This window comes from Nothobranchius furzeri, chromosome 8, assembly GCF_043380555.1.
Source record: "Nothobranchius furzeri strain GRZ-AD chromosome 8, NfurGRZ-RIMD1, whole genome shotgun sequence".
In the NCBI taxonomy this organism is placed as follows: Eukaryota; Metazoa; Chordata; class Actinopteri; order Cyprinodontiformes; family Nothobranchiidae; genus Nothobranchius; species Nothobranchius furzeri.
Window position 1 is genome coordinate 52358874 of NC_091748.1, and position 16982 is coordinate 52375855.

Sequence of the window (16982 nt, forward strand, 5' to 3'; positions counted from 1 at the left end):
ATTAGAAAACATCAGATGAAGAAAAGCGCAACTACACTTCAAAGACGACCAGTTTCCCCCCCTCCTAGGGTACAACATGACCCAGAGGAAACACCGCCGTCCACGATGACTAAACAATAAAGAGATGGTTTCCAAATCAAGTCCCCAGATAACTAAAACAAAGACATGAGTCTGGATGCTAAAACACAAAAAACACATCTGTATTAGCTGGTTTCTTTTGATATGAAATACATTTCAAAGAAAAAAAAACAGTTTGAGAGGAAAGGCATTTTCTGAATGAAACACTGGCAGGCATTCAAGATGAGACCAAACGAAACTGACGAACGGTTCTTAAGTACTGATTTTTGAGGAGTGTAAAATAAATTCACCCCACAAAGCAGCCCAAAATAAATAGAACAAAAGGGGTTCAGTCTCACAGGTGAACAGGTGTGTGGAGAAGCTAATGCAATATTTATTTCAATTTGACTTGGGTTAAAAAAAAGAAAAGAATGCATTTTGGTGTACAATTTGCATTTTTTTAATCTCAGCATCACATTCCCTTTGTTATCAAAAGCTGGGGACGTCTTTAGAAAATCTCCTGGGAAAGTAGAAAAACTTTCACGTGTGACTCGTTTAGACCTTGTGCACTAAAGGCAGGGCGGGCTGTGGAGAAGAACCGAACCTTCTGGATCCACTCAGAACCTGAGCACAGCAGGCAGCACGGACACGTCCTCAAAGAGAAGTGGCCTCCCGCCTCGCCCCTACCCACTAAACGCTTGTTTGTTCTCCCGTGGTGACATTCCTCCAAGTGGAATCCAGAGTTTTCCCTTTATCTGTCTGGTTTCCAGAGATAACAGGAAAACACAGTCTGCTCTACTCTTAAAGTTGCTGTTGATCGTACTCCGCAATAAGTTTCTTTATATGTGCCAGTTTGTTGTGTAGATATTCACAGCGATTCTTCTCTTGGCTATAGTTGGGATTAGTCTGCAACAGAACAAAGAAAACCCAGTCACACCCTGAAAACCCACTCAGGTACTTTCACATCAAATGAGGTTAAAGTAGCACAACTTGCCTTTTTAATTTTATGATACTCTTGAAGAATCTGATTGTGGATTGTCTGTTGAAGGGAAATAAATGCGGTATTAGTTTAATATTTCCTGGAGTTCCTTTTAAGCATTTCTTGCATGTCTTATTGATTATTTACCTTGTACTTATCTGTGCCTTGTTGCAGCTGTTTCAGCTCGTTTTCGAGCACGGTGAATTGCCCGGTGATTTCCTCTATTCGAGCGCGCAGACTACGGTACTCGATATACTCAGAGTTGAAATCGTTTTTATACTTCTGGCGCTGCTCTGGAGAGCCGATCACTGTGTACTTTCTGCAATTAAACATGAGAACATGTCTTTATTTTAACAGTCACAAATGATGTCTAACAGTTTGTAAGGATGGTTCAGATCTTTGAAGAGTGAACAACCTCAGTTTAGAGAAACAATAGCTTTGCCTGGACAGATTAGCTCATTTCTTGCTAAAGTTGTTCAGTTACAGTGTTTCTATAATCTTAAAATGACTTTAAAGAGGCTGCACAGTGGTGCAGTGGTCAGAGCTGTTGCCTTGCAGCAAGAAGGTCCTGGGCCCGCTTCCCGGCCTGGGGTGTTTACATGTTCTCCCTGTGCATGCGTGGGTCCTCACCGGGTGCTCTGGCTTCCTCCCACAGTCTAAAAACATGACTGTTAGGTTGATTGGTCTGTCTAAGTCGGGGGTCGGCAACTCGCGGCTCTGGAGCCGCATGCAGCACTTCCATCCATCTGATGCGGCTCTCTGTGCTTGTAAAATAATGAATGGATATTTAAATAAAAAGCTTTATATTTTACTGCATTAATTTTACATCTGTAAGCTAATTCTAAATGTAAAGATTGTCTCCGTAAACCTGAACAGTTCCAAGCCGGTCTTACTGTGAGACCGGGTTGACGCGTCACGCTTGTGCGTAATCATATCGGCGCTTCCTGAGCTGACGAGGATGTGAGATTCTGGGATTCTCCTCAGACGGCTCCTGGAAGCGTCGCCACATTGGAGACAGGAACAAGCGCTATTCAGCCAAAGTTTCATAATCAGGGAACATTTTCTAAGTGACAAGTCTCGCTTCAGTCGGAGGAATCTTCCCGCATGCGCTCTGGTTCTGCAATGCGCTCTAAGCCCCTCTCCACATCTTCAGCTCACTGTGGACCTTATGTAGTACACGCTGACAGTGAGCTGCACTGCGCCCAGTGTCCAGCTCAGATGTTCAGATGGGAATCTTTTCTTTAGTGATTTAGCTACATCTGCGATGTGCGTAACGAATAAAATGTCAGTTCGTCTGCATGCGTCGGGGTAATTCTTTCTATCCTTTCTCCGTCAAAATAAACGGTCAAATACGGGAACTGTCCGGTCAACACAAGCCCTGCTTTTAACTGTTATGTTTTCTTGTGAAAATTGTTGCAAATAGATGTAATTAAACTTGATTAACACCAGAGCCAGGCGCACTGCGCCGTTATCTCCGTCACTGTAAATGAGGGAAAAACAAAATGACCGGATCCTTTTCTGACCTTCCCCACCTACAAAGTTTAATTACAACAATCAAACGTGACAGAGCCTGGATTTGTATTCTGAACAGTCTAAACATGTTTTAAAAAGAAACGTATGACAAAAGTGGCACCTGCTCAGTAAAACCACCAACAGGGTGAAAAATATCAAAATATTGTCGGCAGAGACGGGCTACGACTTCTGGATCCACTTTATATAAATCGTTTTATTGATTTATCTTCTTATGAAAGATAGCCTTGACGTACACGAGCGACCGGTACTGGCTGCTGTCACCTGTTGTGATTGGTTAAAGCAGCTCTCTGCTGTCTGAGGGTAGGCCCCGCCCACAACGCCGCGGCTGCTGTGGCTCCCAGTGTTTTCTTTACCGTGGGAAACGGGTAATAATGGCTCTTTGATGGGAACAGGTTGCCGACCCCTGGTCTAAATTGTCCTTAGGTGTGAGTGTGTGTGTCTCTGTGTGGCCCTGCGATGGACTGGCACTCTGTCCAGGGTGTACCCTATCTGATTGCCTGCTGGAGACAGGCACCAGCCCCTCGCGACCCTTCATGGACAAGCAGGTTCAGAAAATGGATGGACAGATGGACTTTAAAGTCATAATTTCCCAGCTGTTCATTTTAAAAGGGAGCTAGGCAGTTTTGGCTTGCTTTTAGCACCCTCTAGTGTCAGGTTTTGGTTACGGTTCTTCGAACTATCTCCTTGCTGTGTGTTCATCTTTTTAACACCATAATCTAACAGCATGTCTACCAGCCGTCCTTAGTGTCTACAAGAGTGAGTCATCATTAAATTAAACACATCAGCTGCGTTCATGATTTGAAACATGCAGAAAACATGCTGGAAGCAGACTGCAGCGCCAGGTATGTCAGCTCCATTTTTTCATTCAAGTCCCAAACAGAGCGACCCACCAGTCTGAAGTCGCATGTGGAATATTCTGTCCACAGGGGGCAATAGGGCCAGGTGGCCTTTCAGTGACCCTGTAAAGGGTCATTTTAGCACATACTGGCTCAAAAAAGGATTTAAAAATATGGAAAAGTTGCAAAGTATTCCTGTTACTTAATTAGCTGGAAATTAGCCGAGGAGCTAGCTACCATAGCAAATCTGCCAGAAAAACCTTGAAATGTACATTTATGGCAACATAAAGTTTATAAAATAGCATTTGCACAAGCTGCTACTGTATGTATTTTTGGGATTGTAACTCGTATGCTTCATCAGAACTTCAGTTTCTATGAACTGAACCAAAGAGCCGTCTACAAACCCTAATCTGTCAAAACATCTGAAATATCATTTTACTGGTTTCATCAGTGAAGTGAAATGATGGATTTATTCTTAGCAAATTTGAAGGAGCCACACAACGACTTGTACTTTGACTTAAGTTCACCACAGCTTAATCCTTTCTACCATTTTCTGTTTCTTACCTTCAATAAAATAATTTACTAAAACAATCTCTTCTATTTGGAATTAACATTTACAACATCAAGGCAAACTGAAAACATGCACTGAAGAAAAAAAAAAAAACAAGATCGGGTTGGACGATTTGAATCATTTTTCCCACCGCCAATCGTCAGTCCAAAACGATTTGTGCATGCGACGTCATGATGCACAAACTGATTTGCGAACACAGAAGACGCCCAAAAGACAGATTTTTTATGGAAGTGCAGTGTATACGTTTGCTGGAAGATAAATTTAGGGTTTTCTTTTTGTTTAATTTTGTATTTGTAGTTTGGTAGAGCGACGTATAAACGGCTCGTATTAAACACGGTTAGTGTTAAAAAGAAGCCTCGTCTTCGTTTCATGGTATTTTATTTAAGCAACGTGTTTTTCTTCTCAACAAAGGCTACTGGGCTTCTTTCTTTTATGAGTTCGAGTAGGAAACCTCTGCTGTGTTTGGACGCACTCTGAGGAGGCAGCGTTTGCTCTCAGCCAGAGGTCACATGATCCATTTATCCGTCACTTTCATTTTTAAAACAATAATCATTCAATACTGATAATTTCCATTCATTTTCATTAATATTTATTCCAAAAAGGCGGAACAGAGTGCCCCGTTACATTAACAATGTAAATAAATGATTTCACTTAAATTGGGAACATTTCACCTGCTGTGGCCTGAACACACACTCTTCCTGCGCCGCGTAAACGCAAACTGGTCACCTGCAACTCGTGCGTGATCAAACGTCTGTAGGGAGCTAGCTGAAGAGGTTACGAGGTTCTGGATTTTTGCCTCAGACAGACTCACGGCTGTTTAAACGTTGTTCTGGATGGATCCACGCTCCGCCGACACACACAAAGCAGGTGCTTAATAACGAGCGCCACTTCAAAGTTTTAAAATCAGGAAACTTTTCTTCAAATGAAATAACCAGAAGTCTTCCAGACTCTCTGAAAGATCGAGGGTTTCCACTTTCCACTCAACACCGTTGTGTACAATGTTGAGGACGTCGCTCCGAGCCCCTCCTCAGCACGCCCACTGACCGCAGCAAGAGGCGGAGAAGGTGAGAAAATGCTCGGATGTGCTGATGGAGATCTTTTCTCGATTGTTACCTCTGCGATGTTCTCTGTAACGTGTAAAATATTTGTCATTAAACTAACCCACAGGAAAATAAATAAACAAATCACCTCCTGTAAAAAACAACCGAAATGGCTCAACCCATCGCCAATGGTTGATTCATTCTTCCCATCACCCAACCCTGCCCCATGATTTAAGTCTGAATGCTCACATATGACTAAACCCCTGTAAGTCAGATGATGCAGGAGGTGAGTCAGCCCCACCGCTGCAGCCATGGCCACAGTGACACATCTGCAGAAGCCTGGCTGGTCTCGTTTGCCCCGGTGTGTCACCCCTGTGTTTTAAATGGGCAAAAAACTGATATTGCTGCAGAAATATTCTGGTATTCACTCAACTTCTTTAATACTCACAATAAATAGTCGGCCACTTCAGGTGATGATGAAATACTGGTGCTGTTGCACAGTCCATTCAGCTCTGAAACGAAAGCACAGGTAACTTAACATGTTGCCACTGCAGGATTTATGCTTACAAGCCTCTATTATGCAAATAAAAGAATAAATGAATGTAATTAGTCTCCTTTGTGTATTTGTGTCCACTAAAAATGACATCAGCATTTGCAGAAGGCTAATAGCTGAACAGCAGGGGTCTCACTTTAGTCTGAGAAACCGATGAGTCACATGATTCATAACCTATTCACTGAGATGACCAACCCTTTATCCTCACATACCAAGTTGTGTTTTTATTGAGAACATGTCTCATTGGATGCTGTGAGCTGTGTGAGCTTCTCCTACCTGTGCTTTTCAGGGGAATACTGTTTTTGATGACTCTCGGGCTCATCTCAGAGGCCGCATCAGGCTCCGCAGAGCTCTTCTTCTCGTTTTCCCTCCCTTCCTCCTTTCCTTTGCCCTTCTCCTTGTCTTTATGCTTTTTTGACTTCTTTTTGGATTTGTTGTTAAACGTCGAGGGACTAATAACCTGCGGGCCCTCCAGCACCGTGTGTCCAGAGGAGGAAGTGCTGATGCTGGGTGTAGCGTTTACTGTTGATGCAGAAAGCAGCGAAGGCGGCTGACTGAGCCTTTCGGACAACGCCGTCTCCTGAGAGTCGCAGTCACGTCCGTTGTGGCTCGAGTCATTGCTGACATCTGACAGTGCTTCAAAAGGACGAAGGATGTCCAGCACGGGAAGGGGCTGAGAGCTGGACGTTACGCCGCCATCAGACACCGCCGGGCCAGACTTGGCTCCGCCGCTTTCTCCTCTGCTACTGGAAGAGCTGAGCTTGCCATTCACTGGGACTGTTGCAGCCTTATTGGCAAGATGCGATATCCGAGGCTTTTTGTTGACTAGAGGGTCGATAAAGTCAGCAGCAGGACGTTTCTGCAAGACAAAAGTAAAAAAAAATCTATCAAATAGAGCGCAAGATAATTAATTTCATTTAGAAAAGAGAAATGTGAACAGGTTGGGTCAGAGAAAACAAAAGCATACACACACACACACACCCTCTGACCAAGCACCTTCTCATAATCCTGAGATTAGAAGCTCTGTCTGACCAGGCTGCTCCAAAGCCTTTGGGAATGACAGATCCAATCACTTAGTAAAGGTTCATTTACCAGGAGGGGTGAAAAGGTTCAAATTAGAGAAGCTTTGGTGATACCAGCAAGATTAAAACATTTCCCCAACAAGTAACTGTGATCACATTTACCCATTTCATTGTTTTTCCAACTAAACGCTGATTCCTACCCCAACACCTCCCACAATGTTTATCTGATTCCCGGGAAAACGTAAATGGCCTGTATTTGATATAGCGCCTTCTAGAGTCCTGAAACCCCCCAAGGCGCTTTACAACACAATCAGTCATTCACCCATTCACACACACATTCACACGCTGGTGGGGATGAGCTACAATGTAGCCACAGCTGCCCTGGGGCGTGCTGACAGAGGCGAGGCTGCCGAGCACAGGCGCCACCGGTCCCTCCGACCACCACCAGCAGGCAATGTGGGTTAAGTGTCTTGCCCAAGGATACAACGACGGCAACAGACAGAGCGGGGCTCGAACCTGCAACCTTCCGATTACAGGGCGAGCACTTAACTCTTGTGCCACCGTCGCCCCAGTAGGAGGAAAAGGGGTAAACGAGCAGGAATCCAGGTGAGGATAAGACTTCTCTTAAAGCGTGGTATATCTAGTAAACAACGGCATGATGTTTTAGCTTCTTGTCCTCTGGCGACCAGAGCGCCACTTCCGTATTCCCGCCACGCAGCAATGCGGCACGGTTTCTACGGTCTGTTTGTCCTCATTCTTCAGTCGTTTTTAATATTTTTTTGAAATCTTACTTAATTTTGTTTGTTTTGTGAAGTGCCTCGTGAGTTTTATCTTGAGAGGCACTATATAAAAGATCGTTTTCTTTTTTATTTCTATTAAAGTTAAAAAGCTCGTCTTGAACAACTAATTGATGGAGGATGCATTTTCCTGTGAGAATGCCATTCATCTGAACCTGTTTGTATTGCAACACTCCTTAATTTACTCCCCAAGCACTAAAAGCTGTTCTTTAGCTTTTTTTTAAATGGATGAATCAAAATAACAAAATGTGAAGCACACCTGTCTTGTGTGTGTGTTTGTTTTGCTGAGGGAGTGAGGGGACAGTAGCCATCTGAGGTGAAAACAACCTGAAAAGTTCAGCCAGTAACAAAACAGAGCAGGACCACATCCTTCTAATGAAAATATAAACAATCCTGTTTGACAGGAGGTTGCAAAACACCTCTGACAACATTTTCTATGTAATGCAGGTCAACTGGAAACATTAGCTGCCCTTGAAGTCCTGAAATACACTCAGGATGGGAAAATACAGGAAAAACAATGGTTTCAAATAAGAATTTACATAAACCCTGGTAGGAAAGAGCAAAATAATTCAAGAATGCTAAATACATTTTAGCATTTGTACTTTTAGTGCATGAGAGGAAATAGAAACTATGACAGGATAAAGTGCCTGGTAATCACTACTAAACCCCAACAGGAACAAGGACCTGTTATCACAACTATGATGGAACAGCTGCTATTGCACAGGAAGCAAAGTGGCGAAGGCAGAAGCAGGAAGTCAGTGAGGGAGCAGAAGGCGTGACTGAACAGCTGAGGGAGAGACTCACCTGGGGGGGAGAGCTGCCAGCCAGCTCTTTAGGAGGATTCTCTGGAGGAGGTGCAGAACTGTTCTGGGCCTGTTTCCTGTTGGAGTTCACACAGAAAAAGATGGGAGATTCAACGTAAGACGTTCTGTAAAATGTTCCTGGGAATGTGGGGACTGTAGTAAAGGTAAGTAACAGGGTTTGTGCTGAAACCCATGGAGAACTTAAGAGGTGATACACTTCAGTTTGAGGGCTTAACTGGACATTTATGATCACAATCTGTGAGTTTTTACCCGAACAAAATAAAAATATGTTTCTGAAGTGATTCATATCCAGAAAGTTTTAAAAAGCCAACAAGATACAAATTAGCATGCTGCCATTTCCACGATGACAAGCAAATTACATGCAAGACAAGTTACAGCTGAGTGGGTCGCCATGACAACTGATGGGGGGGGGCACTTGACTGAGCAACACTTTAATTATAAAAGAGGCAAAGTTTCAGTCACCAGATTTGTACAATCTCAACAGTTAAACACTTTTTTAGACATTTGTGATGTTTGTAATCTTCATCCCTGCTAACAGTTTATTAGCTTGGCAATTATGGCAGCCTGTTCAAGACGAGTGGGACAGCAGCATGACACTCTGCAGTGACAGTGAGAGAGAATATGGTGCTGCAGCTCACTTTGAGAGCAGATGTCATTTAGACAGTTTACCAGCAAGATGATGAAAACATCAACCACATGGCTGTTAGTAGCACCTACACTTTTTTTGGGAATTGTTCACTTTTGCTGTTATTCAGCCAAGAAAATCACAGATTGAACCAAGTAAAGTATCACCCAGCAGCAGCAGCCAAACAGAGCTGTCCATAAAAAACAAGGCGTCCTTATCTCTGCAAGTCAAAACAACTGATCTGGTTTGTGTTTAAAAACACACGCCGACCGTAAAGACATGACCGCCGAGTCCACAAGGATCCACAACAATAAGCGTCATTCTGGCTGATAAGGTGAAAAGTATTTTGCTGATGCAGGGAAAGTGCTGCCGCAGCTGATGACAGTATCAGCAGGGGGCACTTGGACTGACAACGTCTCGTCAAGGCCCCACCCGTGTTAAATAAGGGTGTGTGTGTGTGTATGTTTTCATACATCTGTCATGTGGACACCGTCAGATACACTTGCAGGGACTAGGAGTTAGACGAGGAGGCAGACTGATAGGTCTGAACCTTGGACCAGTGCCACCTTCCACACAGATCAGCATGTGCTGGAACACCATTGCATCATGTGCGTTCCAGTCATGTTGCTTTGCTGCTCCTGCGTGACTGACTGCACTAACTCCAAACTCTGGAGGAACTGGCAGGAGGGGGGAGCTGGTATTGAGCGGGAGGATCTGGCTGTCAGTCAGCCAATAGATTGATTCAAAAGTAATAAAAATCACACGACTGAGCTCAAAGTGCAGTGAAAAAAATAATAAAAAAGACAAACAGGAAATGGAGCGTGCAGATTTGCACGTGTGTATGAAACAAAAAGAGACGAATGAAGGGATGAATAACAAGAACAGAAATCCATCTAGGTGCTGGAAGCTTTAAGTGAACACTGGGTTTGACAAACTTTCATTAGATAACGTCAGGAATGATTAAACTACCAGGATTTAAAAAAAATGCAAAAACATGGAAGAAATTGTGAAAACACCTCAAAAGCACCGGTGTCAAAGATTTTATAAAGTAAACTGAACATTTTTTATACAGGATTCTGCACCATAATGCACTGCATCGCATCGCAACACACGCGCACGCACACACACACACACACACACACACACACACACACACACACACACACACACACACACACACACACACACACACACACACACACACACACACACACACACACACACACACACACACACACACACACACACACGGTACTGCAGGTAAACTTTATCTGCTAAACCTAATAGTGAACGCTGACGTTTGGTCTAAAAAACGGTTTAGTTCTGCAGCAGCAAAGCAGAGACAAAGACACAAACTGAAGAGAAAACTCTGCACTGCTTATATTTGTATTTCAAAATACCAAAGAAAAATAAATAAATAATAAATGAATAAAACTTCCGGGACACAGTATTAAATTCTTATTTACACAAACTATCTAATACTACTAGTTTATTAACTCATACTCAAGTAACACTTATGTAGTTTCAAGTCTCGCTTTCTCTCCCCCTTTGCAAGTTGAGATGACATATTTGCACTTCAGAATAATAAAATATACTGATTCAGGTGTAAATATGCAGAATGATCTAAAACTCCAATGCACTCTGACAGACTTGATGCATCCTTATAGCTGAACGTTCACAAACCTGAACAAAATCCTCTTAAGGAGCTGCTGGTCTCCTTCTGTGTACCCTGGCCAATCCTTCTGAATCTCCTTATACATAAAGTCCTTCAATGTGAAGGTGTTTTCTCTCCCATTCAGGTTGGCAACCTAGAAAAACAGTTGGCATCATTGTTGAGCTAACCGATCCCTTTAGAGACTTTTAGACTGAGTGAAACACTGCTGCTGTGACCTGTTGCAGGTGGCTGTCCAGGGAGTCTTTGTCTGCCTGTGAGACGCCATCCTTCTGCAACCTCAGGATCAGCTCAGGCTTTTTGTAAGGCTTGAGGGCCAGCAGGTGTACGAGGCGCTCGCGGAGAGGCCGGTTCTGCGTCGTGCCTTTCTTTACCGTACTGCTGGAGATGATGACAGGCCGGGACGTCCTCCTTGAGGGGGCGATATCGGTGAGGGCAGGTGCCGGTTTCCGGATCTGCACTTTCTTACCTGGAAGATGACAAACAAAAGAGCATTTAAATAGAGCCAAGGTCTTGATGAAACTGACCCCTTTCTCTAGCTGACCTAAGCTCGTCATCCCACAGTTGCTTATACCATACATTTGCAGTGGTCTCTAGAAGTATTGAAGGCCTTGCAAGTCGTACTCTGGGGTAAAAAAGCTCTGGTGCATTTGATCCAGGAACTAGAAATTTGCCACATCAGAGGAGAGCTTCAGACAGCAGGAGTTGGAATCTTATTTCCTGATATTTGGACATCTCGCCTTGGATTAGATAAGAGCAACGCAACTCTACCACTGACTCGGTTTGATTTGCAACGTTGGTGTTTCATCTCCACAAATAACACAAGCCTGAAGGATTTCTGCTGTGTGGTAAAGTTGCTAATGCTAACGGTTTGCTTCTATTACTCAAGCCGCTCTCTGTCGTTTCCTGGATGCTAAACCAACATCAGCCTTCTCCATCATGAGTCATGATGGGTGAGTCCATGAATGTTAAGTGACAATAGCTGCTTTTAGAAAAAAAAATGCAGCCAATTTTGGTGTCTGTCCTCCACAGTCCCATTGCAGTCTCTGGTGATCTGGCCTCCAGCTCTAACGAAGAGAAGCTCCTTGACCTCAGCATCACTCCAGTTTTTCATCTCGGCTGGTTCCGATTACAAAAGCGAAACTTAAGACCTGCGTTTACTTTCACTTTCAATATAGCTGCTGGCCTGAGCTTGGCAGCAGCTACTACCCATGTGATCACGTCACCACCCTCTGTTGTGCCATGGCGCGATAAGCATTCACAAGTGCGGTGTTGCTGCAATATTACTACTAATCGTGGCGGCACAAATGCCGCAAAATCCCCGCATCGCCATGCCGCATTCAATAAGACATCATGGCAGCAGTATTACACTGATTTGCCTGCATAGTGTGTCTTGTTGAAAAGGACTACTGTGACGTAGATCTGTCAGGCTTTTCAAATCCTAGAGTTTCACCGTCTATTTTTCTATCAGAAGCTAAGGCAGGAGATCGAGGTAGGAGACTATTTTCATTTTCAGTCTGGATGAAACACTCAGAGTGACCGATAATCAGAAATAATAATTTAAAAAAAGTGTTTCAGTCTTCCACACTTCTAAAGCTCCCCGCATGTCCCATTTAGAGAACAGGGTTTCTGCAGGTTTAAGGGAGCCAAATTTAAGACTTTTTAAGACCTTTTTTAAGGCCACTTTGACCAAATTTAAGCTATTTTAAAAATTAAATTTAAGCGATAATTTCCAGCTATTGCCTGGAACCGGTGCTAACCACGTCGCGAACGTTACCATTAAACTTGCACTTCCCCATGGCGCAAGCTCCCACTAGCTTAACCAGCTAATGTGCTTATCTAGAAAAATAGCCCCCTTTCACAACCAACTGACTGCGTACGGTTCCGCTTACGCCAACATCATAAACAAAAAATGCTGAACACTAACTAGAAATTCACGAAATTTTTATAGAAATAAAAGAATCTTGTTTATTGGGTCTTTGGTAATTCAAGACCTCTGGAAACTGGATTTAAGGATTATTTGTCATTTTTAAGGACTTTTAAGGCCTTGAATTAGGAAAAGCTAATTTAAGACTTTTTAAGGACCCGCGGATACCCTGGAGAAGCTGTCCCAGAAAACATGACCCCAATCATCTCCAATCATGCTTGTGTGCACGGATCATTTAAATCTGTGGCTGGTAAAGCTGAGAAGAGGTTTTGATGACTCCGATGATGTGCCCTGATGGGATCCTTCTTGTTGCCATATAAACTTCCACTACTTGCTGGTAAATCTAGTTATAGTTTCTAAAATGCTTTTTCTCAGGTCATCAGCATAGGCCTGTGCACACAAACACTGGTATTTAGACAACCGAAGTTTCACCAGTCAGCCACAGCTTCTGGACCGAGAAAATATAATAACTAAATAAAGGTGTTTTAGTTTTTCATCAGTCTGTGAACAAAACACTGTTTGAACTTTGTTTACAGAGTTAATAGATGTGTGGCTCTCTAGCCTGCAGCTCTGACAGGAAGCTTACATTTTATACACCGTTTCCTCTGTGGTTTCGTGAAATTAGGCACAAAGAATAATAATTATGAAGAGCTTATGACTGAAATGCCAAAATTTATCAAATTCAAAAGTCTTTGTTATGGGTGAGGGGTGCTGGCAGCATACTGGCTGTTAGCCGTCTGGCTCTAGACCCAAACAGCCCACCAAGACCAGTGTGAACCCAGTCACCAGCAGAGAAAGGTTACACAAACACATGGACCATTTCAATGTTTGCAGGGCACAGACATGAAGACAATCCTCCAGCTTGTTCTTATCATTCAACTTGACAACTTTATTTGTTCAAGTGGACATTTTTCCTGTTTCTCTGGCACCTCAGCTGTATAACCCAAAGCAAAGGTTTTAAGAGATATTTTGGTCTTTTTGAAGTGTGTTTCTGTGTAAAAGTCTTTAATGATTTCTAGGGGTGAGAATCTTTAGGCTCCTTGTGATTTGTGACAACATGATCATGAAACAATTATAATTGGTTCATTAAAGTACGAGTAATTTAATGACTCAATAGCAAATTAATTCAAATGTAGTGATATCTGGTAAAAAAACCACAAACAAAAACAACCCCAAAAAAGCTATAAAAATGAATAGAATGAAATAAATTGTTGTACACCAGAAGAAATAAAGGCAGAAATTCATTTCTAGCTTAAAACGAGAAGCCTTAATCACATTTTTTCATTTAATGTAATGGTTACATATTTTACATTCATTACATACCTGTTGAGCTACAGTTGGGTTCCAAATATAAGCAAAGCTGCTAGTTTTAATTATCCCTGACAGGAATAAAAGGGTTTAGGATAAAAATTCACTTTTGTGGACTCATGGAGAATAGGCTGAGTTCTTGGAAGCCCTAAGGAGTTACACAGAGCCTGGCCATTATTATAATCCTGAATAGACCATATATTTTAGGGTTAATATCCCTCAACTCACATAACTAAAAGAGCGAGAGAGGAAGAGAGAGGTGCTGGACCTCCTCTCGCATTTTAAATTTCTAGACATCATGTGATTAATTACCATTAACAAAACTGATTTAGAACAACTCAGAATCAATTCTGATTCTGTATGTCCTGTTGGTCCTGAAAAATGACTGTTAACAGTCTGCACCATGATGCATCACAAGACGGATTACATATCCTACCCTGAATACAAACGTACCCGTGGTAAGTTTAAAGTTATGGTAGAGAAAACAGTGATAATATGGCCTCAGCTTAAAACCATGGAGTTCTCGATGTAAGGATTGATGCGCTAACAGCTAGAACAAATCAGCTTAAAACGGCTCCAATATCCAAAATAACATTAACTCATCAACTACCAGCCGTTTCCTGATCAGAAAAGCCTCCCACTGTCAGCGTTTGAGCTTTTCCACTATTTTTTTGAAGAGTCACAGAACGTTGTACTCTATGATGATGTCAAGTACCAAAAAAAAAAAAAAAAAAAAAAAGTTGACTCACCTCTAACATCAGGAAAAATCAGCGCGTTTCGAGCGTTATCCGTTCTTTCATAATCCATTGTCGAATTGTGCAGAAGCTTTTCCGGTTCGTGCCTCACTTCTTTTATTGGACTCTTAATGGACAAGCTCCACAATATTTATCAGACCTTTTAATCCCTCACTCTTCTGGCCACACTCTACGGTCCTCGGGTCAAAACCATCGACATATATACTGGACAACTCATTTCCATAGGCTGCAATAACACATTTTTGAGGCTAAATGGGACGCCATTTTCACCGTGTCACAGGTTCCGTCAAGCCCAGACAATTCCACAAAAGGGAAGAGAGGTGGAGCTGAGGGTGGGGCTGTAAGGCTGGGATCAACTGACGACACCCGGTCGAACTAGCTACAAGCTAACCTGAAGCTAACCCAAAGCTAACGCGGAGGTGGGAGCTAAGCTAACGGAGATAGCATCCTAGCTACAACCAGAGTTAACTGTGCACAACACCAGAGCTTCTGAGTCAGCGATACACCGGGCTGACCAATGGGTAAAACCGGGTGGAACACAGAGGTCTCCGAGACCTCCACAAGCCAGCAGCCTCACAGGAGACAAGCGCCGCTGCAATCTGAGATGCACAGAGCTGCCGCTGGGGAGAACCGGGTGGAACGGTTTCCATCCCAGAGCTCCACAAGCCGTCAGCCCGCGCAGCAGTCAGGAGCCGCGATCAGACAGAGATGCGCCGAGCTGCGGGGAGGGGAGAACATCGGTTTCCATCCAAAGCTTCACAAGCCGGCAGCCCGCGCAGCGAACAGAAGCTGCGATCAGACAGAGAAGCGCCGAGCTGCGGGGAGAACCAGCCGGCAGCCTGCGCAGCAGACAGAAGCCGCGATCAGACAGGTTCGCCGAGCTGCGGGGAGGGGAGAAACGGGTGGAAAACATCGGTCTCCCGAGAGCTCTACAAGCCGATAGTTGGAACCCAGCTCCACCAACATGTTATATTTCAACCCATTTTCTAAAGTGCAGCATTATGTTAAATGCACTGGGTTTTACCCTATTACATTTAAATTTCATGGTTAAACAGTACATGTTAAAATCTAAGCTCAGCTCGGCAGTGACCTAAAATACATAAATATAATTTTACTTAACGAAAAAAATGAAGTGGAGACTCCTTGGACGCTCTATTAGTGCAATTAATACCACAGCAAGTCATTATGTCCAACAATTGCATAAAAAAATATCCAAAAAAGAATACACAAACACAGAGACTCAAAATCCCGGAACAGTTTCCAAGCCAGACCGAGGCTCTACTGACGCCTTTCCACTTAGCTAGCTCTGTGGTCACGTTTGTCGGATGCTCATTAACTATACAGAATTTTAGGCTTTTAATACATTATGGAAGTTTGACAGCCAAAACATGTATAGAAATAATAAATTTCTTCTTCATACATTCTCCTGCAATGCCCTGGTCCTGTAGAATGAGCCCTGGCATTTTTACTGTGATTGCCTGTTTTTCTGTAAAATCACAGAAAAAGAGAGATGCTCGGGTCGAGCAGGCTGCTTCATGCGCGTTCACGCTCAGGCATAGCTCGCTTTAGCTCACTTAGTTAGGCGTCGGACTCTCGTGCTGAAGATCCAGGTTCGATTCTTGATGTGCATGTAATTTATGTTGAGTTTACTTTTTACTAGGGATGCACCGATCAGGTTTTTTGCTGCCGATCACCAATACCGATATCAAAGAATGCTGATCACCTATACCGATCACGTGGATTGGCCAGAAATTTTCTACAACGTTACATTGAGTGCTACAAACTACATAATCTGGGAATAAAGGAAATGTAACCTAATCTAAAATGGTCTGTATTAGGGTTGTCACAGTGTGAAAATTTAACCTCACGGTTATTGTGACCAAAATTACCATGGTTTTCGGTATTATCGCGGTATTTTTTTTTAAACATGCTACATTTTCACACAATTAAATGAACCTTGTATGTCAGGAAATATTGTCCTCAGTTTGTGTCTAAATTTTGCCTAAAATGTGTTATTTTGTAATTATGTTGTTTATTTGTTTACATTTTTTCCCTTTGGTCTTTAAAATACCAATATTTGCCCAGAACTTCTTATTTTTTGTCTGTTTGATGTCATCATTTAAAAAAAATTAGATCAGATGATACTCAGTACTCAAGTAGCCTTCTAATCAGATACTTTTTTACCCTTACTTGAGTAATAAAGCCAATATCAGGAAAATATTGTCCTCGGTTTGTGTCCTTCCAGTGAGCTTTGCAGATGTGGGAAAATGTCATCAGGCAGTAATCGTTGTTAAATTAATAATTATTCTCGGAGAGAGACCAACTCTTATCTGCCCCTGGGAGCCCCGTAATGCATAGCGTCATTTCAACATGGGGGTGTCCCCGACACGGTTTATATGCAGGTAGCGGCACTGCGGCTGCTTTATATAGCGACTCGTTGCATTCTCCCTCAACCCAAATCCTCGGATCACGCATTTTAGCTA

General features: G+C 42.9%; 1 protein-coding gene across 3 annotated transcripts in view; it reads right to left on the bottom strand.

Moving 5' to 3' along the window:
- Positions 1-498: 498 nt before the first annotated feature.
- The window catches only part of ell (elongation factor RNA polymerase II), a 59693-nt gene continuing 43209 nt past the window's right edge, over positions 499-16982 (bottom strand). For 2 of the 3 annotated variants that reach the window (XM_015971528.3, XM_015971530.3), the window contains exons 5-12: positions 10728-10978; positions 10521-10645; positions 8193-8268; positions 5846-6428; positions 5465-5528; positions 1184-1355; positions 1052-1096; positions 499-963 (exon numbers count right to left, since the gene is read on the bottom strand). In XM_015971528.3, coding sequence (XP_015827014.3) covers positions 859-963; positions 1052-1096; positions 1184-1355; positions 5465-5528; positions 5846-6428; positions 8193-8268; positions 10521-10645; positions 10728-10978 — 1421 coding nt within the window. In that variant the 3' untranslated portion in view covers positions 499-858. Of the gene's footprint in view, positions 964-1051; positions 1097-1183; positions 1356-5151; positions 5389-5464; positions 5529-5845; positions 6429-8192; positions 8269-10520; positions 10646-10727; positions 10979-16982 lie in introns of those variants that run through there. The other variant, XM_015971531.3, reaches the window with a different exon arrangement.